Here is a 23,753-nt window from a genome sequence, read left to right as displayed (position 1 = left end):
AGTGCTGAGCTCTTCAACAGTTAAGGCGGCCCATCACTCGGCGGCGCTGCGCTTTGCACTGGAAGTCCAAACGCTTCTCACGTATTTTATATAAAACTCCTGGAAACGCCATTAGTGTGCAACCGTGAATCGACTTCCAGGTGACCCTTTGTGAGGAGGGTTTGAGATCAGCGGCGGGGGTTCGGCCCTTTTGCGACACGCTGGTTTTTCAGAAAACACAAAAAAAACGGAGCCACTGGTTGAATAAGCGGTTGACAAAAACTGTTTTTCGTCAAATGATTAAGTCGGCGATGATGTAATTCCGTGGCCGAACGTGAGTGAAGAAACATATTTGTTGATTTTCTGCACCCCGTATCCTGTCGTCGAAGTCATCGGGGTTCGAATGAAGCTCCTGTGTGTTATTGGACCGACAAACCAACACACCTTCGCCTACGCGAGCGCTAACCACCGCGCTGCTGCGCCGCCCGATAGAAAAATCCGACGAAAACCTTGATTTTAAAAAGCCGGACGCTCTTGTAACGGCTCTCTTGTGCACGGGATGAGTTATTCAACACGCGTGGGTTTGAAAACGTCAGAGGAAGAGAGGAGGTTCGGGAGTCGTTTCCCGGCGCTAACGGTCAAACATCGAGTCCAGGCGCGGTGTCGCAAAAACACCCAGTTTCGTTTACGGCGTAAAAACAGCCGTCGGACGGCTCCGAAAGAGGACCGAGCAGATGTAACCTTAATATCTTGATGAGTGGTCAGTTATGTTGCAGTGGTGGCTGGATTAGATATTAACTCTGGCCTAAATCACTTTGTGCTGACGGATTTGGAAAGCGATAATCCAAGGTGTGCCTTTTAAAAGCCCGAGTGCCGCCACCCCGGTCCACTTGTAGCAAGATCCTTCTCCATCGCTTCCCGACGCAGCCAGAAGAAAGAGCACCGAAGGGCTGATAGCCACCGCCAAGCCACAACCATGAACGGCACAGAGGGACCTTTTTTCTACGTCCCTATGGTTAATACCACCGGCATCGTCCGGAGTCCCTATGAATACCCGCAGTACTACCTTGTCAACCCGGCAGCCTACGCCGCCCTGGGGGCCTACATGTTCCTGCTCATTCTTCTCGGCTTCCCCGTCAACTTCCTCACTCTGTACGTCACCATCGAACACAAGAAGCTGCGCACCCCTCTAAACTACATCCTGCTGAATCTGGCCGTGGCCAACCTTTTCATGGTGTTCGGGGGCTTCACGACAACGATGTACACCTCCATGCACGGCTACTTCGTCCTCGGCCGCCTCGGCTGCAACCTGGAAGGATTCTTCGCTACCCTCGGCGGTGAGATCGCCCTCTGGTCTCTGGTCGTGCTGGCTATCGAAAGGTGGGTGGTCGTCTGCAAGCCCATCAGCAACTTCCGTTTCGGCGAGAATCACGCCATCATGGGTCTGGCCTTCACCTGGTTCATGGCCTCCGCTTGCGCCGTGCCGCCGCTCGTCGGCTGGTCCCGTTACATCCCCGAGGGCATGCAGTGCTCTTGCGGAGTCGACTACTACACGCGTGCCGAGGGCTTCAACAACGAGACCTTCGTGATCTACATGTTCACCTGCCACTTCATGACCCCGCTCACCGTGGTCTTCTTCTGCTACGGCCGTCTGCTCTGCGCCGTCAAGGAGGCCGCCGCCGCCCAGCAAGAGTCCGAGACCACCCAGAGGGCCGAGAGGGAGGTCACCCGCATGGTCGTGCTCATGGTCATCGCCTTCCTGGTATGTTGGTTGCCCTACGCCTCCGTGGCCTGGTGGATTTTCACACACCAGGGCTCCGAGTTCGGACCGGTCTTCATGACGATCCCGGCCTTCTTCGCCAAGAGCTCCTCCATCTACAACCCCATGATCTACATCTGCATGAACAAGCAGTTCCGCCACTGCATGATCACCACCCTGTGCTGCGGAAAGAATCCCTTCGAAGAGGAAGAGGGTGCGTCCACCACCGCCTCCAAGACCGAGGCCTCCTCCGTCTCCTCCAGCTCTGTCTCCCCGGCATAAAAGGGCCCTCAAACCGAGGCCCCCTGATCCACAATCCGAGAAGAAGACTTCTGCTCCCCCTGGGAAACGACTGAAGGCTAATGTCTACAGATTCTTTTTTTTTTCCTGTTTTGTATTTTTACAAACAAGTTGGTTCAACCGAAAGACAGTTGAAGGAAAGATCAGCCCATCACAGAGTTGTTCCTGTTTGTACAGAACGTCCGACGTCGAAAAATCCATGGGATTTTTGTTTAAATCCCTCACAGTCGGATCCTAAATGATACTGGCTTATTTTTGAATGTAGAGGCATGTAATCAAAGCAACGTAAAATAAAACGCACTTTGCAAATGACGCACCCTGTTTATGTTTTACTCGCGACTGGCCCGGCGACTTTCCAAATGTGTGTCGTAGATTAAATTGGAGGAATAAAAATGTGAAGGAATTATTCAGAGAGCGCTAACGTCTCCAGTCCATTTCTAGCTCGTCTTAATGAGCATCCGGGGAGCCGCTTTGATTAAAATGTGAAATTTCGTTTGAATTCATGAGAATTTTTTTTTTCCCCGGCCTCCACGTCGCTTCCCAGCAACTCCGTTCGACCTTGGACTCGGAACCCGTCCGAGATAAAGGGATAACAACATTATTAATCTTGCACGACGCCACGTTGGGTTCATCTCATGACTAATATTAATCACATTAGGCTGAGACGTCCTGGATAAAGCAGGTCAGATAGATAGATAGATAGATAGATAGATAGATAGATAGATAGATAGATAGATAGATAGATAGATAGATAGATATTAAATAAGATAAAATAGAAATACATAAAAATCCATATAATAAAATAAATACATTAATTAATAAATAACCTAAAACAGCATGGCTAGCTACCTAGGTAGCAAGATAGCTAGCTCACTAGCTATAGATATATATATATTGATTGATTGATAGATAGTTACAGATAAAATTAGATTAAATTAGATATATGAATAAACAAAAAACCTGAAACAGTCTAGATAGATACATATCAAATAAAACAAAATGAAAATACATGAAAATACATAGAATAAAATAAATACATGAATTAATAAATAACCTAAAACAGCATGGCTAACTACCTAGGTAGCAAGATAGCTAGCTCACTAGCTATAGATATATATATATTGATTGATTGATAGATAGTTACAGATAAAATTAGATTAAATTAAATATATGAATAAACAAAAAACCTGAAACAGTCTAGATAGATACATATCAAATAAAACAAAATGAAAATACATGAAAATACATAGAATAAAATAAATACATGAATTAATAAATAACCTAAAACAGCATGGCTAACTACCTAGATAGCAAGATAGCTAGCTCACTAGCTATAAATATATACACTGATTGATTGATAGATGGCCCGGGAGCTGATATTTCACAATATTCCACGTTAATATTCATAGAAACGTGAAGGATTTAGCGCAAGTTCTTCAAAATATTCACCGCGGATTCGTCTCGATGAATCATCTGGTTGGTAAGTTTTGCAGGGCGTTAATCATCGGGGGCGGGCGAGAAGCTGGCGGGTCGGCGGCTCGATTCCTGACGCGTCTCGCGACGTCGTGCACGAGGATCCGCGCCAGATTGGGATCAATTTAATAGGGGAGTAAAGTTTCACACACGTCACCCAATGAACACAATTTCCAATTAAGACTTTCATTTTGCTAATGAGAGAGAAGGGATGATGGATTGATGATGATGGTTCCACCACGAATCCTCCTTGCGTTTTAAAATAAAAATACATATAATAAGATAAATACGTGAATTAATAAATAACTTAAAACGGCATGGCTCGCTACCTAGGTAGCAAGATAGCAAGCTCACTAGCTATAGATATATATATTGATTGATTGATAGATAGTTACAGATAAAATTAAATTAAATTAAATACATGAATAAACAAAAAACCTGAAACAGTCTAGATCGAAAAAGCTCAGTCTAGATCGATCGATCGATAGATAGATAGATAGATAGATAGATAGATTAAAAAAAAAAGAAAATTACTTTTTCATGATATTCGAATATTTTGAGATAGTATTTTTGAGTTTTCTTAAGATGTAAGCCATAATCAGCAATATTAAAATAATAAAAGGCTTGCAGTATTTCAGTTGATTTGTAATGAATCCAGAATGTATCACATTTTTGTTTTTGTAATCGAATCACAGAAGATGGACAAGGATTGTGTAGTTCCCAAAAGGGGTTATGGCCGTTTAGGAGACATGAAGGTTGCAATCTTCCCCTCCAGGTCGGTGTGTTTAACTAGACGTTGACCACCGTGGGCTTCCTTCTTCTCTAAATCTGCCAGAGATGCTAAAGAACCAGCTGTCAAAATACCAGGAATCCAAGGAGCCATTGGAATATTCCGTTAGGTTACTTTATTTTCTATGGATTTTGCAGAACGTCCAGGCGGGAGGAATAGAAAGCTCTTTTCTCCAATGACCTTCATGCGTAGCCATAGCAACCACTAAACCGGTGGATCCATCTTGGGATACAGATATGCTCGGTAAGCAGTTAGAAGTCGAACTCCAACTGAGAGCTTTGGTTTGAGGAGCTCGGGGGGGTTCGGGGAACTCAGTGATCTTTTTTTTTTCTAGAATTTACATAAAAAAAAAAAAAAATCCAGTTTCTTTCTCAAGCGGTGCATCTTAACAATGTCAAACCAGCGAGTTAGATCTTCCGGGTTCCTCCCAAAGTCCAAAAACATGCAGGAGATTCGCCGGTGACCCCAAATTGTGACACAGAATGGTTGTACGTCTCACCATGTGGCCCTGTGATTGGTCGAACCCCGCCTCTCGTCCAATCACAGCTAATGAATGCATGAATCAATGAGTATTGGTAAACATCCCACAAAAGTCCCTTTGAGCGAAACCGGCGGCGCAGAAATATGAAATACGTGTTGAATTTGTATGGAAAAAACTTTATTTTATAATAAAAATAGCATTCACAGACTTCTTTTGATAGCTACATATACATTGTAATCCATCTCAAGGAAAGAAGCTGGATAAGTCCACATCTACTTGTACTTAGACTAATGTTTATGTATAGCTTCATGGGTCAAATAAAGCTATGAACAATGTAATATTTATATATGCATAGTTTTATAAAAAAGATTGGCCCATATACATGTACTGCTTTTATCGACACACAGACAGCATTATGTCCGGAGCACATTGCAAGAAATAATGCTTGAAGAACACAGACTGCATACAAGTGCTTTATAATACAAAGGCAGGCTAACCATCGAGAGAGATATAAACCGACAAACAAGTTTCTGATTGAACAAATACAGTCTTTCATTCTAAAAGGTCTTTACATACCTGATCCGGAGTAAATCAACATATTTCCCATAAATCGTCAGGTCCATTTTCGGGAGAGAGAAAGAGAGATAGAAAGAGAGAGAGAGAGAGAGAGAGAGAGAGATATAAACACAATATCACATTCCTCACTCTTGAGGGTTTTTCATAAATTTCTCTTTTGTACAAGAAAGAAAGGCAACATTTTAATCCTCGACAGGTTTCCTAATAGTTACATTGGAAAATATCTTTACAGGTGATGGCCAACAGGTTAACTTCATAAGTGTGTCTCATGTATTTTTTTTTTTGTTTTTTCTTTTTGTTAAATACAGTACCATGGCGACAACAGTGATCGAACAATGCGTTTGTTGTGGTTCATCCAATACATCTGTTTAAAATGAAACATTTAAAAACAAAAAAACAAAAAAAAACAAAAAAGAAAAAACAACATAATTACACAGGAAACACATCATAAAGCAGCAGTCAGACTCCAGTGGTGTGACGGTGTGGCTCAGCATGGCAGATCGGTCGCCTCCTGTACCGGGAACCCCCAAATATCTCACCAACACGACCAACCACGTCAGCTTTTTGTGTCAGACCCCCCCCTCCGACGGCGGTCAGTGTGCAAATGCGGGCTTCGTAAGACGCGAAGACGGGTTTCGCCGGGACTCCGGGGGGTTTCAGTGCATGTTCATCCGTTTGTTACCAACTCCCGTTTTTTTTTTTTTTTTTTTTTTTAATTTTTAGCCGTCGAAGCTGCGTTCCGACGTCTTCTGTGGCAGTTTCAAGCTGGTGCTCTTTCGCGCGGGATCGTCCGAAGGAGTCGGACGATTCCTCCCGCGGTTCTCCATCTCCTCCATCTACTGTTCTGGACGTTGTGCACGTGTGTTTTCAGACGCCTCTCTTGGAGTTTCGGGCCGTGAGAGGGCGCTGAAGTACAGCGCATACATCTACCTTGGTCCTTAAACATCTCGTGAAGTTTGCTCAAGATATGTGCCAAATTAAATGAAAAACAGGCCAAACAAGTGTATTCGAAGGAAAAACCAAAACGAAACACGACCGATAAACGCATCTCTTTCTTTCGACCGCCTGACGTTGAAATTTGGAATCGCGACCGAGTTCCGACGGTCCCGGTGAGCCGGCGGCGCCTTGTGCTATAGTCGGGAATGGAAAAGGGCGGGGCGTCCGGGAAAAACCAGCGGGGGGGGGGGAAACCGACGTTGTATTTAGAAGTTACCACAACTGGAAGCATGTTTCATACCTCTGAAGGAACGTAATATTTAGATTCAGCAATGCCGACGAAAAGCAATATCACTGATTTCATATGCAGGCACATACAATACTTTTACTATAGTACGACAACCTCTGTTATGTTCAACGTAACTATAACAATGACAAAACAACCAGCATGAACTGATAGGATTGTACACCTGCCGTTTTATGAATCTCGCGAACGGGATCACAAGTCGATCGAAAATCTATCGATAAACCAGAGAGCACAAGAGTTAGTATTCTCAGAAGTCCGATTCCAGTGTAGTGTACATAAGGTCGCACGTAGAGGAGAGGCTTGCGAGGGGTTCGGGGGGTCGCTGCTCCTCTCTAGATGCTGAGGTCTTTGGGGCTTTCTTTGTACAGCCTTCTCTTGGGTTCTGGGAGCTGGTTTGGAATTTGGCCTGCTGTGTTATTGTTTTGGCCGTAGTTGTTGTAGGCAGCGTTGTTGTGTGCAGCATTGTTCTTCATCATGCTATAATAGTCCTTAAGTCTGGGTGCTGCTGCATAGTTCAGCTCCTCCCGGCTGTAGTTGCTGTCGGGGGAAGAGTCCCGTTCCGCTCTGTATCGTCTCTCCGGCGTCCCGTTGGTGTCAAACCTCTCCCTTTTTCTCTCCGAGGACGAGTCTCTCAGGAGGTTGCCGTTCTTCGCCGCCCGTTCGTACGCGCGGCCCCTGGAAAGCGACAGCGAATCTCCGTCGTTGTTGTTGTTGGCGGCGGCGGCGGCGGCGGTGTTGCGCTCGGGGGTCGAAGCCTCCCGGAGCCGCCCGGCCACGTGCGAGTCCTTGAGCGCCCGTCGCTCGTAGAACCTGCGCTCCGGCGTGACGGCGAGGAAGCCCCCGTCGTCGCGCTCCCTCTCGGGCGTGCGGTCCCTCGCCGCCCGCTCCGCCCGGCGGTCCATCGACTTGGCTCGCCGACGATCGGGGGAAGAGGCGCGCTTTCGGGTCGGCGAGCGGTCGAGGGAGCCGCGGCGCTGCGGACGAAACCTACCGTCCAAAGTAGAGCTGCTGCTCGACAGCCCTCGCCCCTTCGGTTTCTCGGCGGCCGAGGCCTTCTTCCCCGAGTTGTCTTTCCTCAAAGTCTTCAGGAGTTTAGAGATGCCGCTCTCCGACTCAGACTTCTTGACTTTGCGGCCGCGGCCTTTCTTGTTGCCAGGGCTACCGCCGTTGCTGTCGTCCGGAGATCGCTGTCTGGGGTTACTTTGACTGTGACTGTTATTCCAGGTGTGATGATGGTGGGGGTTCAACTGCCGGCCTTGGTATTTCATCTGATCTGACCCAGTCCTGTCCCTGTTCCTGTCTCGGCCACGCGCAGCGTCCTCCTGGCGTGATGGTTTGTGAAAGTCTGGTGGATAACTGGACTCCAATGAGGTGTGATATCGGCTGTAGGGCGGCAGCATTTTCACTTCCGGAGTGTTTTGTGCCCCGAGTGCGGAAGGGTTCCCGTCATTGCTGCCGTCTGGAAGGGAGGAGAGGGAATTCGGTTCGTCTTTAGAAAACAAATAGTTCACTGTTTATTATCATTAGGGGAGGGACTCGATTAAAAATGTGCGGTTAATCGGGATGAATCACATTTTAATCGCATTTCACAAGAGCCCGAATGTCAACGTCTTGCTTTATGGTCCATCGACCCGCGACACCGACCGCTAGATGAGTTTTGTGTCGTCATCATGACCCGTGTTACTTCCCCCCGCTCCTCATGCTGCCGCTACGTTTGTTTTGACGTCGCTGAATTGATCCACCGCGCCTCCTGTAATCCCTGATCTTCTACCGCGGAGGGGAGCGTGGTCTACGGTCCACAGGCATCCAGCTCGTCGGTCGATTGGTGGATTTATCCGACTCGGACGGTCGGTTTCTGAATCTGAAACCCGACATCTGATCAGGTGTTGACCGACGATGTTGTGCTTGCTCGTGTTAGCGACGCTCATATCTTCTGCGGCAAAGCTAACATTACCGACTTGCGCTTTTGCGCAACGCTAATGTTACCGACCCGTGCCTTCGGACAAAGCTAACGTTATAAACGTATGCTCTTGCACAAAGCGAACATTACCATCCTGCACGCTCACACAAAATTAACTTTGTTGACCCGCATGCTAATACAAAGCTAATCTAACCGACCTGCATGCTCATACAAAGCTTATATTGTTGAACTTTGTGCTCGGACAAAGCTGACATTAACATCCGAAATGCTCTTATAAAGCTAACATTACTGGCCTGTACGCTCATATTAAGCTAACATGACTAACCTGCATTGCATGCTCACACAAAGCTATCATTATCGACATCCCACGTGCTTGTGTAAAGCTCATGCTAACATTATCGACAAGCTGAACATTACAGAGCTGCGCACTTGTGCTAAGCTAACATTGCATGCTCACACAAAGCTATCATTATCGACCTATAAGCTTTGTAACGTTATCCACCTACCTGCTGTGTACAAAGCTAATGTTATCATCCTGTGCGCTCGTAGAAAGCTAACATTATTAACGTGCTAAAGTCCACACAACATTTCTGTTTTTATGTCAATCTGGAAGTTTCTTGTATCTAAATTCCCCTCCGCCTGGTCCATCATGCTAATGCTAAGAAAGATCCCACGCCGTAAAGTGCGATTAAAATGCGTACATTTTCTTCGCGCCTTATTTTTTCCGTCATCGATTAAATCAAAAAACTACCACCTTAAAGTCCCAGCCCTAATTCTTATTAAAGTTACTTGACCGCAGTGATCCTTTGCATTTTCATACGTATCTCGCTACGCCCAGCTACGAGTGTATGTACACGGATGCATGAAAAAAAAATAACGCATTTGAATAAACAAGTCACTTCAACATGTTCTCTGCGGGTCGAGATGTCGGCAGCAGACGTGGCACGCCGGCGGGTTTAGGGCGGGGGATGTCGGTGACGCTGCAGGCACCTGAGAAACCATCGGGGATGGAGGGCGACCAACTGAAGGTGAATCACTGGGGCGGGAGAGCGAGGAGGAAGGGAGGGGAATCAAAACAACCAAAACAAGAGCGGGGTTCGGGGTCTGCCGATGGTCAAACAGGTTGCTATGGCAGCAGCGTGTGACAGGCAGGGGTGTGAAGTTAGTAGCGGTAAAATATGTATTCTGTGGCTTGCAGAGGGGAGGTTGTGCAGCAGCAGCGGCGGCGGAGAAGGGGTGTGTTTTCACAGGCGTGAAAAAAAAAAGTGACAACACACAGAGCACGTACGACACATCCGTGCAGAAACATCGAGAAGGAAGCGAGCGGGGAGGAGGTGAATGGAGCGGGAGGCGAGTCGGGGGAAAGATGACGAGGACGGTGAGTCGGGACAGGCTTGGCTACAAACCGTGGTCTGATTTTGGCCCATTAGGTAGAAACAGGGCTCTCCCATCTTGTCATTCCTCATCGTACCAACAGCGAGATGAGGAGCCATCATCGCTGGAGAGAGGAGGAAGAGCCCGGCGGGGGAAGGAAGAGGAAGAGGGCGATAAGAGACGACCAGAAAATATAAAAAAAAAAAAAGAAGAGGAGGGGAACAGAAGAGAGGAGAGAAACAAATAGAAACAGACGAGAGGCTGTTTTTACGGTGCATCGTCAAAGAGAGAAGAAGGGGCACGTCGAGAAAGACAACATTATTCATCATCAGAGCGGGAGAACTTATAAACTACATCAATTATCAGGCGTCCCCCGATCAATACGCCGCATTAAAATGCGATACAGTGCAACCTTGACTTACAAGCGCATTGGCTCAGAGGGGTTTGCCATGTTTTTGCTTTGCATTTGAAGCCCAGATCGGAGCGGGACGGGCGTTTTGTGCCCACGTTGCCGTCGATGTTTCCGTGAAGCGGCGTTTAAAGATGGCGGGACGCGCCGCCGCTCAGAGAGAATCGCGGAAGTCGTTGTTGGCAGGAAGTGATGTCGGAAGAGTCGGTTTTAGAAAGAGGAGCGGTTTCACTCCGTCCATAAATGTTCAGAGATAAACTGTAGCTAAGCTACATTTAGCAACACATTGTGGCATTAAGGCTGGAGCCGGTAAACACTTGTTTACATCTTATTATCCATTCGTGCCTCTTCTTCTTCTTCTCCTTTGGGCTTTTCCCTTCATGTATCCCCACAGCGAATCCACCTTCTCCATCCAACCCCATTCTCTGGATCATCTTCTCTTTCGGTCTTCCTCCAGACCTCCGATTCCAGCATCAGTCTACCAATATCTTCCCTCTCCCTCCTCTGTCCATGACCAAACCTTCTCTCCAAAACATCTACCATGTGTCGTCCCTCTGATGGACTCGTTCCTGATCCTGGTCGCTCCCAAAGACAAGCTAAGCATCTTCATCTCTGCCACCTCCAGCTCTTCCTCCTGTCTTCTGGTCATTGTCAGTGTTTGTAGATCATCTCAGCATCGTCTCCTCCACCTTTCCTTTCCTTCTGGCTGATGTTCTTCTATCTCTTCGTACCCCTGACACTTTTCTACACCCATTCCAACCTGCTTGAACCTGTTTCTTCACCTCTTCTCCACACTCTCCGACGCTTTGGAATGTTGACCCAAAGTACTTATAATCCTCCAACTCATTATTATCCTCTTGGATGTGATTTGCTATTTACAAAAGCACACTTTCTTGAATTCTTATATTACAGAACCGGTGGGCTGGAAGGGATAAACAGCGTTTCGATTCATTTGAACGATTCATTTGAACGATTCATTTGAACGATTCATTTGAATTAAATGTGATTTACGAGCAAACTGAGTTACGAGCACCACGTAAAGCGGTAAGTCAAGGTGTTACTGTATTCAACAGTCGACATCATATCAGTGATAAGACGAGAAGCGGGACTGAACCCGTGTTCAGCACCAACCGTATTCGGGCACCGATCCGTCCCCTCGCTTCAGGACCAGCCTCGCCCTCCGCCCGCCGTTCTTGATCAGCTCGATGGCACGCGAATGCTTCATGTTCTTTGTGCTCTCGCCGTTGATCTCCAGGATCTCGTCTCCCACCTGGACCAGAGGCGGCGTTACGGGTTTTATCTCACAGGGGGGAAGAGCGGCATCGAGTCCGCGTCGACGTTCCGTACCCTCATCTTGCCGTTCCGGACGGCGGCGCCGTCCTCGGCCAGCCTCAGGACGTACAGGTCCATGTTGTACTCCCGTCCTCCTCGCAGGCTGAAGCCGAAACCTTTGCTGTCACGTTCCAGGTCCACGGAGTAGAACTCATCATCCTGCGGATAAAGGGGGGGAAAGTCGCAGATGTGTGTTCGGGTCAAAAGGTGAACGTGAACTTCAGGACTCGAGCGATGCGGCGGGAATTCTTCAAATGTCAGTGGTCCTACAAGATCCCCGAGTGAACGGATGAATAATTCATCAATGTGATTCGGTGCTTGGGAGATCAGATCGCTCATCAAGGGAACCGCCGGCGGCTGGGATCCAAACTTATTTCCCTGTTTTTTAAAAGTTTGCTCCGAACACATCTGCACCCAGAAGGACTGGAGCTCACGATGCCGTCAAAACCAGGGGTGACAAACCGGAGATGGTGAAAAAGTAAGTGCAATATCAACAGCACTATCGCTTCCGTCTTCCCGGTTCTTCGTGCATTTTGTTGTATTTTTTGAGTCTCATATGCCGAAAACATGCCGCATCCACACCGAGCATACAGCTTTCTTATTAACCTCAACCAACAAATAAGAAGCGGTCCATTTTTCTTGGAAAACCCTGCACTCCATGTCAACTTTTCTCTTTTTTGACAACTGCATCTTGGTGGTAAAGGTGTCGGGTCCAACGGAAAAACCGGGTAAACAATAAAAATAACAATAAGCATAACACCAAACTTACGACTTCAAACAGACCTATGTCTTGACAAATGGGCATCCATTAAAAAATATTTGGAGAGTTGAAGATATCATCTCTATTTGACTGATGTTTTTTTTTTATTTTTTGCTTGCTAGTGAGGAAATAAGTGACCTATAAAGAATATTGTATAATGTATATCTTGTCATGAGGTTTTTTAAGAATGTGTGTGACTCTGTCAAGGAACTCTGTTTTCATAAATGTTCAAAAAATAAATAAATAACAATAAGACAAAATGCCGTTTACAAACCCGGAAGCTGCATCACTGCCATCTGCAGGAATCTGACTAAAACAGTGCATCCCTGCAGACAATATAGGAACCGCATTTTTATTTTTCAAAAGTAGTTCATGATTTATATGTTTTTTTTTAAAATTGTAGATTTATTCCACGGGCCAGATCCGACCCCTCGGCGAGCCGCTCCCGGCCCGCGGGCCGTACGTTTGCTCTAAAGGGCTGGATCACGGAGTTTGTCCTCACTGGACCCAAAAAGTCTGCTTCATGTTGGCAAAGCTCATCACCGCACTCTTACCTGTGCTGTCTGAGTTTGTGAAGGTGGAGGTGGAGGAACTCCTTTAGACTTTGAGCTACTCCTTTGAGAAGACAAACAAAACAAATCAGGTCATATTCTAATCACGCAATGCGGATTTTTTCCCAACATTTCCGAGCAGGAACCTCGGCTTCGGCGCCTACCGTGACTCTTTGGACTGTTGAGGTGTGTGTGTGGTGGTGATGGTAGCGATCTTCTCTGCGTTGGTCAGCAGGGAAGCGTTGGAAGATTCTGGAGAGGAGAGGGAGCGTCGCGTCGGTTTCGTGCATTTACGGAAAGAAAAAGAATAATAGAGGATCTTAGGACTTGATTTGATACCCCATAGGGGAAATTCCTTTTTAACAGTTGTAGTGTTAATAAATATGAATATTAATATAAATACAGTAAATTAGAAGATGGCAAAAGACATCCACAAATAAAAAGACAGCTGAGAGAACAACAACAACAACATCAAGGAGAAGAATTGACAAAAGAACGGAAAAAAAAGGCAGTAAATGCTCTCAATCGGTACCGCGCAAGAAATAAAAAAATGTTTATTTTGAAAAACGAGCGTAATCTCTCGGTTACATCTCGGTCACTTGAGCGCTGAAAATGTAACCCACAAGCTAGCTAAAGTAAAAAGTAAAAACCAGACGCCAGACGGTAAAGTTTCTTCTCGAAGGGGAAATAAACGTTTAATATTATAAAAAAGGTTGTGTTTGTTCACACGTCGGGGTTATTCGGGGTCGCCGATGAACTTCTATCCATTTACTCGGACCAGCTCTGCTCACTCGCCGCAGTTTGTTGCTACGTGAAACCGAATCGCACCCACGACTGCCCTCCGAACCGGAGCGGAAACCTCCCTCTGCAAATATCTTTCGAGTCACAACCTGCTCGCGGTGAAATATAAACCAATTCCTGTTTAAAATCCGTAGAAAGATTCACAGAGCGGCTCTTAGCAATCGGACTCGGGAGAACATCCGAGTTCACCTGGGGGGTAAAAAAAAAAAAAAAAAAAGCGTCCTTTCCTCGCCACCGCAACCATAAATAAATGAAAAAGCGTCCTGCATTATGAAACGGCCGAGCCGAAGTCTTACCGTCACCCGGGATGATCCTGAGCGAGACGGTGTTCCCGGCCTCCTTGATCAGGTTCACGATGTCCGAGTGGGACTTATTGGTGATGGAGCAGCCGTTCACCGCCAGGATCCGGTCCCCGACTTTCAGCTTCCCGCAGCGGTCGGCCGGGCTGCCCTCGATGATGCGGCCTATTTTGTGAGGCATGGCCACGCATGCGTTTCCGGCTTTGGTGCACAAATGATGTATTTTGGGAAGGAAAAGGTAAATAAATAAAGCAAATTAGCATTGAAAGACACCCTGCTAACAGGCACAATAAGAGGAAGTCCACTAGTGAATGCAGAAACCCACCCTTAGCCTAGCGAGCTAATCGATTTACAGCATGTGGACTGTCCGCGGAGAATAAGCCCGGACGGGCGCATCGATACGCCGGCTGCTACGCTTAACGCTCTTTCCTTGATGCCGCTGGGTAAATATGGGCGAAAGATGCAGCACGAGTCCATGATATCTGCGCTCCCCATTGAAGAATTTGCATTCCATATTTTTCCGCAACGTCACTATGCATTACGGGACCGCGCCTCTCACGATTGGACGGCACTTTTGGAATAATGAGATATTAAAGGGGGTGGAGGGGGAGCAGCATGGGGGGGGGGGGGGCTTAGTGCCTAATCTGTTAACACCCCCAGGTCGCAGTGGGGATGACAGGTGGATGGTCCTTGACGGACTTGAGCGTAATGCTTCTGCAGCCGGGAGCCGTCTGGGAAAAACCGGAGTCCCACGTGGACGGGATCCATTAGCGGCGCGTGAAGGCGCGGGGGGTCCGAGAGGGCCGAGGCGGCAAAACCTCGAAGGAGGACGCCGAGGGACGCGGGATATTTACGCCGCAAGTTACACCCGGCTTCAACCCGCCAGGGATTAATGGTATTTTTCTCCGTAGCGGAGAAGCTAGCCGGGAGAATTTAGCGACAGAGCTCAGAGACGCTCGCGTGGCGAAAAGGTTTCAGCACAGGACGGGCTCGTCGATGATGGTCTTCATGATAAAGCTGATCCTGAGAAAATGTGAGTGCTGCATAAAATGAAATCTCTTTATCCCTAAGCTCCCCGTAGAAGGTCCGTGACCTTCTGGCGGAGCATTAAAACACTGCGGTCCGACGCCGGCGTTCCAGGAGGTCGGGTAAAACGAGCAAAAAGCGACTGAAAAGCAGTCGAAGCTTGGCTCAGGGTTGCACTGGTAGCTTCCATGGACGCGTTTCTGCACCACCATCGTGGACGTCACAGCTAGAAGGTCCCTGGTTGGATTCCCACAGGGAGACCTCTCTTTGTGGGGTCTCCTTGTGTCTGCGATGGGTTCCTCCAGGTTCCTCCCACATCCAAACACATGGAGAAGGTTCACTGGAGACCCTCCACGTGACCCTGGCAACCACATTTGGACATTTCAGGGTCTCCACTGAAGCTCCTGCGAGTGTTGGGACTCCGGGAGGAACCCGGAGAACCCTGAGGAGCCCTACAGACTCCACGGAAAGGAATCCAACTGGACGATTCTTCTCATCTGCAGCTGTTGGTCGGTCCGTGAACCACCATCTTAAACAATCCAACTACTCGGTCGCCAGGTTGCCTCACTTACTGAAGGTGGTGCCGGCGTCGGGTCTGGACACCGACGACACGATGACGAACCCGAAGCCCTCGTTCTCTCCGCGCTGGATCTCCACGTCGTACGGCTGCAGCGAGGCGGGCACCACCGCGCTGCCGCTGCCGCCGCCGCCTCCGCTGCCGATGCCGCTGGTGGAGCCGCTGCCGGAGCTGACGGTGTTCAGCGAGTTCTGGCTCCCCTGCGGCGTTCGCTTGCCCTCCGTCAAACTGGGCGCCTGCGTGCTGCTGTGGTGCGAGGAGGCCGGCGACGGAGGGACGTCGCCTTCTCCTTTGGACCCTGGCGGGGAGAACGAGCGGTTGAAGGCCTCCGGAGCTCCGCAGACGGCGCCGCGCTCCCGGTTTTTCGGGATACGGAGCCTCTCACCTCCGTATCCGGGGGTCTTGCGTCTGACGGTGAGGTTGACGTGGCCCTGCTTGGCAGCCTGCTGCATCAGCTGCACCACCAGCTGGTGGGATTTGCCCACCACGGCCGTGCCGTCCACGCAGATCAGCTCGTCGCCCGACCGCAGCCGCCCGTCCTCGTCCGCCGCCCCGTACTTCACTATGTGACCGATGTAGATCTGCGAGGGCGAGGCAGAGGTGAAACACAAGCCTTGGTGTGAATCTAAATAAAATGTAGGGAATGGAAGGGCGGTCGGTAAACCACGATCTCCGTAGTGGACTCGTACATTAACGATAAACTGGACCGGTTGTCTATTTAATCCTTGTTGGTCTTCTTTTGTTTGTTTTTTGTCGTTATTTTCACGCCGTCTTATGTTCCTGTCCCCGTCGTCGTCGTTTCGGTCGTCTATTTTCACCTTTCCTTTTTTTTTTTAGTCTGTTCTTATCCTTGATGTTGTTGTTATAATTCTCGCTGCCGTCTGTTGTCTCATCTCTATTCAGATTTATAGTCATATTTATTGACACTATAACTGTTACGCTGCCGTGACAAAAGAATTTCCCCAGTGGGGATCAATAAAGTTTATCTTATCTTAAACTCTTCTGCATGTAGCTCAGTGCCAATGCAAGTATCCCAAAACCGTTTTTTTTTTCCACTACCCCACCACCTCAATCACAAATTTGCAACATCTTACAATTATCTGCACAATATTTATATTATATTATATTTACAAGGACATTATACCCTTTTTTACAACTAACGTCCCCTTCTATTCACTCTTTGCACGAAGCATTTCTTTTGTTTCTCATGCATATTCTTTTTATAAACAGGACTGTCTCTGAAAATTAGAATATTGTGATAAAGTTCTTTATCTTCTCTAATGCAATTTAAAAAAAAAACAAAAAAAACTTTTTCATGATATTCCAATATTTTGAGATAGGATTTTTGAGTTTTCTTAAGATGTAAGCCATAATCAGCAATATTAAAATAATAAAAGGCTTGCAATAATTCAGTGGATTTGTAATGAATCCAGAATGTATGACATTTCTGTTTTTGTAATTGCATTACAGAATATAAAGAACTTGATCACAATATTCTAATTTTCAGAGACAGTCCTGTATATATATATATATTTTGTGTTTATATTGTACATAATGTTGTACATTTTTTGTACAATTGCATATCTATTTTTAATTATCACCATTTGCACGCTTTTTTCTACCCCGCAATGCTTTAGCGGCAACTGAATTTCCTTATCGCGGGATCAATAAAGTATCTTATCTTAGAATCATTATGATGATACGGCTTATTAATCGGAATTAAACACGGACGGCCACAACTGATATTCTTCTCGCGTTGGGAGACGCCTGCAAGCCGGGCCAGTGACCCTAACGCCGTGTGGGAGTGAATATATATATATATATATATGATTTTTAAAGTGCATAACAAGCAGGCGGCATGCTAGGTCTAGTGGTTTGAAGACCGCTGATATTTTATTTTTCTCTCCTTCCCGGCGTGTCTTTCACTCTCCCAGACAAATACATGAACAATGAGAAGTTGGTATTTAATGTCCGTTGTTGTGTGCAGAAGCCGCTCCCCTGCAGGCCGTCCTTACCGGCTCCCCGGGTTCGTTTCCTCCCAGGATGCGAAAGCCGAAACCCGTGTCCTTCCGCCAGAGGAAGATGTCCTGCTCCTGGCAGTCGGGCACTGAAACACAGAAGGAAACTCAGACCTGGACCTTGCAAAAGAGACTCAGGACTCTGAATAACCACCAAAGTACTAGCTAGCGCCTCTTTAAGGCTGACCTTTCCGTTGTTATTGTAAGCTTACGAGGAGCGTCCTCACTGGACTCCTCAGACTGAACCGGACTCGTGAACGTTGAGAGCCTGAGAGCCTTGACCCTCTGAGAAGAACACCAGTAACTGGATCTGCGGGTTTCTGGAGGAACGTTTTGTTGGTCCAAGAACTTTTTTAGCAACGAGGCTGGAACAAGGAGTTCAGCTCCTAGAACCATTGTAGCTCCTCCTCCATGGGTTTTCAGGGATTCAAAGGAACTCAAGGGTCAGAGATGAAGATGTTCAGGTTCTCGTTGGGAGTGACCAGGATGGATATTCGGAAACTCCTGAAGCCTCTCGTTTGAGGGCTGAAAGTGAAGAAACTCAAGTCCAGTTGCCAAGACAATAAGATTTCGACAAGAATACTTCGGGTCGACAGTCCAGAGCGTAGGAGAGTGTGGAGAAGAGGTGAAGAAACGAGTTCGAGCAGGTTGGAATGGGTGGAGAAAAGTGAGCTAGAAGAACATCAGCCGGAAGGAAAGGAAAGGTGGAGGAGACGGTGGTGAGATGATCTACAAACACTGACAATGACCAAAAGACAGGAAGCAGAGCTGGAGGTGGCAGAGATGAAGATGCTGAGGTTCTCTTTGGGAGCGACCAGGATGGAGAGGATCAGGAACGAGCCCATCAGAGGGACGACACATGGTAGATGTTCTGGAGAGAAGGTCAGAGATGGTTGGGTGATGGACAGAGGAGGGAGAGGGAAGATATTGGTTGACGGATGCTGGAACTGGAGCTTTATGGACACAGTGAAAGAAGATATGAAGTTGAAGAAGGTGGATTTGCTGTGGGGACCCCTGAAGGGAAAAACCTGAAGAAGAAGAAGAAGAAGAAGAAGAAGAAGAAGAAGAAGAAGAAGAAGAAGAAGAAGAAGAAGAAGAAGAAGAAGATAGGACCTCAAAGGTGCTTTGTGATTGGTGGAGCTCATAAGCCCCGCCCACTACTAGAGCCTTCTTGCAGGCTGTTTTGAAAAAAAAACTTCCAGATCACTGGTTTGATGTTATCTCCGGACGAAATGAGCAGAAGCTACAAGAAATGGAGCGACCAGAAGGTCCAAGCTCTTCTGTCCTGCTGCGCCTCAGAGGGGTGGAGTTAGCTAATGGCTAACTGGATTCCTCACACGGCGAAGCAGAGCAGGGAGAAGATAAAACCCTGCGACCCCTCTGATAGACCACGTTATTATTCCACGTTGTCCACGTTGTCTAGGTCATCTTCTTCGGTGGTTTGTTTTATTGGTGGAGCTTCAGGTGCAGGTTCCCCTGGAGGAGGAGGAGGAGGAGGAGGAGGAGGAGGAGGAGGAGGCTACTTCCTGGGGTCAAATTTGAGATGAACCTTCTCCATGGAGCCGCCCAAATATTTGTATCATCGATTTCCGCCGACCTCCAAAAACGGCAAACTCTGCCATGTTGGGATGAAACCCCGAATCTGACTCTTTGTCAGTCGTCCTCCTCCCATTTCCCGCTCGCAGAGGAGATCCTTTCGGGGTTCGTCAGAGAGAAACGGCGAAAAGCAAGCGTCTCCGTGTCGGTCAATATTTAATAAGCGCCAGTCAGTCCTAGATTCTTCATCCTGCCGGGATTATCGCCACGCACGGCAAACATCTCACGTAGGGCCGCAAACAACGGCGGCCTGAAAGCCCTCCGTCTTCGGCAGCACGTAAAGACCCTGGAAAAATAGCGCATTATCTTCAAACCGCCGCTATCCGCTACTCCGAAAGGCAATTCTCCATTTTCTTGAAGCGAGCGAAGCGTAAGACGACCGCGGCTAACGCTTATGAACATTAAGTATGTTGCAGATTGTTACTGACATTTCATTCATGGCCGAGGACCAGAAAAACACTCAAAGGGGATGTTTGACGGATTTAAATAAAGGATAAAGAAGTGGACGGAAGCGTCAACGTGGATAATGTGGGCCGACCGTCCAATCGGGGTTGGCGGTGTCTATTCGCGGCGTGTCCTTGCAAGGCTAGCGGGGGAAAAAACTGCACAAAAACAGTGGAAAAAAAACAGCACATTTAACTCATCCGGCACTCAATGGCCATCTTTTGCCATGCTGGGATGAATCCGTCCGTCCGTGCGTCGCAAACGTGCGCGCAAACAGACCTCGACCCCCTGACTCCGCTTTAGTCTTGCTTTTTTCTTTTTACTAAAGCCGGAGGCTAACGCACAAAAAGCGCCACCGCGGCGCTCAAAGTCAACGTTTACAGTACGTGCGTGTCTTTGTGTGCGTGTTTCTGTATGTGTGTATGTGTGTGTGTGTGTGTGTGTGTGTGTGTGTGTGTGTGTGTGTGTGTGTGTGTGTGTGTGTGTGTGTGTGAGAGAGAGAGAGAGAGAGACAATGACTCACCCTCCCGGGGACACAAATGTGACTCATTTGAGATGTACATATATATTTATATGTAAATATATATTCATATAAATATATAAATAAAATATAAATAAATAAAAATATAAATATTATATTAATATTATAAATAAAAAATTATAAACATATGTATCATATATATATTTAATACATAATATACTTATATATAAATATATACATATATGTAAATATGTATTATATGAATTTATATTTTATAGATATATATATCCATACAAACATTTGCATATAAACATATATATGAAATTCAATATAGATGTCAAATAAATTTAAATATATACATTTCACATATATACAAATTTCACATAAATATATTTTTCATATGTTCATATATATTTATATGAATATCCATATCTACACACATAAATAGATTTGTAAAATTCAATATAGATATCAAATATATTTGGATATATATATTTCACACACATATACATAAATTTCACATAAATGTACTTTTCATGTCTATTTATATGAATATTCATATATATATATATATATATATACATGTACAGATACAATATATATATATATATATATATACCCAATATATTATGAATATATATGTCCATATATAGCAAATATGTATAAAATATCATATATATGTGAAAAATATATGAATTTCCTATATACATATATATATATATATATCATTATCTATATATAACACAGAGCTGCATTTCAGTGGTTAAATAGAAAAACGAAGAAAAAAAGTAAAAAAAAAAAAAAAAAAGCGGTTAACAATTTGCAATTGAATAAAGAAAAATGACGCTATGCATCCACGAACCTCGCCGTTCAAACAAAGGAATTCCCGCGATACGGCGGAAGAAAAAGCGTATCGTACTCACGTCTGCTCTCGTACATGCTCCTGGACTGCGCCCATATCTTAAAGGGGTCGGGCTTCTTCTGCAGGGTGAAGGTTCCGTCGGCGGCGTCCTGGGGCGGCAGGCCCGGCAGAGGCTGGGTCGGGGCGGCGGGGGTCGGCGCCGCGGCCTCGCCAGGCATGGCGGACGGCGGGTGGCTGGGCGAGTCGGCGTGGGCGCTGCGGTGGCTGCACACGCTGTGCTGGGAGCTGCTCTGGCTGTCCTTCCTCTCCAACTGGTGCTGGGGTTGGTCGGAGTGAAAAGATGTTTCGCGAGAAAAGAAAGAGAGGAAGGGAAGGAAAAAAAAGGAGGGCGGGGGCGGGAGGAAGTGGATGATGGCGGGAGAGAAAAGAGTGAAAGTGATAAGTGAGTCACTGATAAGGGGTGAGATGCAGGGGAGAGTGAAAAGTGAAAACACTCAAGGTCGTCTTTTTTTTTTTTTTTTTTTTCCCGACGTTGCGTCTTTGGCTCCAAAGGTTCGCAGGAAGGATGCCTCGGTTGCCATGGACGCCGAACAAAAACAGCTTGAAACACGAGGGGATTTGACTGCCGAGAGATGTCGCATCCTGCGATCGGAGCTAAAGTGCAAACGGAAGGACCGGAAAGACGGCGCGGGGTCCACCAGGGGTGACCCACAAAAGGCCAGAAGAGGTGGTTCTCCTCTGAGAAAGCGACCGAGGGAAGGATCTCCTGTTGAATTCCGCGGGAGACGCTCATATCGGATGCTGACTGGAGGAACCGGACAGGAAGTGGATCCTGTTATGAAGCCGTCTGGCTGGATCTGCAAGGAGGAAACTGCTGCTCCTGCACTCATGCATCTAAACATCTCCTGCACTGAGGAACCTCCAACATGTCCTGCAATATATGTGTGTGTGTGTGTGTGCGTGTGTGTGTGTGTGTGTGTGTGTGTATATACACATATATCTATATATCTCTATATATAGAAAGATATATAGTCAAGTTTGAAATTATTCATACCCCCGGGGTGAATGTACATAAATGTATGCATACACGCATACAGTCAAGCACGAAATTATTTATACCCCAAGGGTATGAATGTATTCAGTTTACAGTATACTGTACACACACACACACACACACACACACACACACACACACACACACAAACAGACAAATATTTGTTGTAATACATATATGTATATATGTTTAATAACATACATACATAATTAGAGATCCCTATTGTTCTATGCTTACAGTATCCTGATTAAACACACACACACACACACACACACACACAAACACACGCACAAACACACACACACACAAACAAACGTATATGTGTATATGTGTTTAATAACATACATATATAATTAGAGATCCTGATCATTCTATACTTGCAGTATCTTGATTTACACACACACACACACACGCACACACACACACACACACGTATAAGAATACATATATGTATATATGTTTAATAATATACATGTATATAATACTAAGTCACACGTATATACATATATATGCATAGATGTATGCAGTATCCTACACACACACAAACGCACACACACACACACACACACACACACACACGAGGTGCTTCTGCCTGAGCTGTGTGAATGTACCTGCTGCGACCACAAGTTTCCCCCCAGGAATAACAACATCAATCAATCAATCGATTGATCCGTCAACCCATCCGTCCATCAACGTCCGCTCAGCACAATCTGCATATTTCATGTTGCAAACGTCGGGCGTGCGAGAAGAAGGCGACGCGTTCGCCGGCAGCGGGAAACCGCAGTTTCAACAAGTGAACAATGAGCGCCAAAGAGCCGTCTCCCGCCGCGGTCGCCCGGGGAAATGGCGGTGGCGTTCGCCGCCACGACGTCTTCCGCGGCGTGACATTTCACTGACATCACACAGAGCGAAGCGGGGAAAAACTGCTTTTTCTCCTCGGAGGGCTAATCCCGAGCGACAGCCGGGCGGCGCTAATGCCGGGTCTTTCCGGACCCCCTCAAAGCGGCCTCTCCTCTCCGTGTGACCTGGATAGGTGACATCCCGACTAATCCTAATCCGGGCGGGACGCTTTTAATTTCAGCCGTTAAAGCGACCGGGGGGGGGCACGTGTTGATTTTCGTCGAGGAGGATAAAAAACGAAAAAAGCGGCGTTTGAGTTATCGGACGCTTCCCGGGAATAAGAACTAAACTCTCTGCAAAAAAAGGAAAACAAAGGTGGCGAGGAGTTCCCTGGTCGTATCTTTAAATAGCTTTCCTCTTAGCGGAGGGTGAACACGTGTGCGGGAGTGCGACGTGCGATACTCACCACCAGCTTGGGGCTCCTCTTGGCCGGCGCCACTCCTGCAAAGCATCGGCACAGAGAAAGAGACAGCATTAAGAAAAACGTGGCTCCGCCGCTCGGATGGAAAACCGCTGGCGGGACGTTAGCGGACGCCGAACGCCAAGGGACGACCTCCCGCCCCCTCCCTTCGGCTAGTTCCCACGGAGACGGGGCTTCGGCGGGTCGAGCATCATCGCGGAGGATTCCTGCGCGCTCGCTGTGCACGACTGTTTCTTTTCCACTCCCGTCGCTCGCACAGGGAGGCTGATCTCTACCTTCCCCTCCCCTCTTTTCTCTCTCCTCTCTCTCTAGTTCTTTCTCTCTCC

At 46.9% G+C, this 23,753-nt stretch overlaps 2 protein-coding genes across 14 annotated transcripts in view; one reads left to right on the top strand and one right to left on the bottom strand.

Moving 5' to 3' along the window:
* The first annotated feature begins 852 nt into the window (after positions 1–852).
* Positions 853–2,350, top strand: LOC147214520 (rhodopsin). Its single transcript, XM_086141192.1, has one exon. It carries the CDS (start codon positions 956–958, stop codon positions 2,018–2,020), a length of 1,065 nt encoding a protein of 354 aa, XP_085997318.1. The 5' UTR covers positions 853–955; the 3' UTR covers positions 2,021–2,350.
* Positions 2,351–4,937: 2,587 nt separating this feature from the next.
* Positions 4,938–23,753, bottom strand: part of LOC147214519 (membrane-associated guanylate kinase, WW and PDZ domain-containing protein 1-like) — a 91,083-nt gene continuing 72,267 nt past the window's right edge. For 12 of the 13 annotated variants that reach the window (XM_086141520.1, XM_086141522.1, XM_086141523.1 and 9 more), the window contains 11 exons: positions 23,413–23,447; positions 21,114–21,369; positions 17,667–17,758; positions 16,037–16,232; positions 15,647–15,949; positions 14,046–14,249; positions 13,113–13,200; positions 12,952–13,012; positions 11,653–11,796; positions 11,437–11,575; positions 4,938–8,060 (listed from right to left, as the gene is read on the bottom strand). In XM_086141520.1, the coding sequence (XP_085997646.1) occupies positions 6,934–8,060; positions 11,437–11,575; positions 11,653–11,796; positions 12,952–13,012; positions 13,113–13,200; positions 14,046–14,249; positions 15,647–15,949; positions 16,037–16,232; positions 17,667–17,758; positions 21,114–21,369; positions 23,413–23,447 (2,645 nt within the window). In that variant the 3' untranslated portion in view covers positions 4,938–6,933. Of the gene's footprint in view, positions 8,061–9,928; positions 10,021–11,436; positions 11,576–11,652; positions 11,797–12,951; positions 13,013–13,112; positions 13,201–14,045; positions 14,250–15,646; positions 15,950–16,036; positions 16,233–17,666; positions 17,759–21,113; positions 21,370–23,412; positions 23,448–23,753 lie in introns of all 13 variants that reach the window. The other variant, XM_086141532.1, reaches the window with a different exon arrangement.

Source organism: Fistularia commersonii, chromosome 34 (genome assembly GCF_037954325.1).
Source record: "Fistularia commersonii isolate RoL2024-O1a breed Wild chromosome 34, RoL_Fcom_v1.0, whole genome shotgun sequence".
Lineage (NCBI taxonomy): Eukaryota > Metazoa > Chordata > Actinopteri > Syngnathiformes > Fistulariidae > Fistularia > Fistularia commersonii.
Note: the sequence above shows the minus strand (reverse complement) of the source record. Positions and strands in the feature narration are given on the sequence as shown.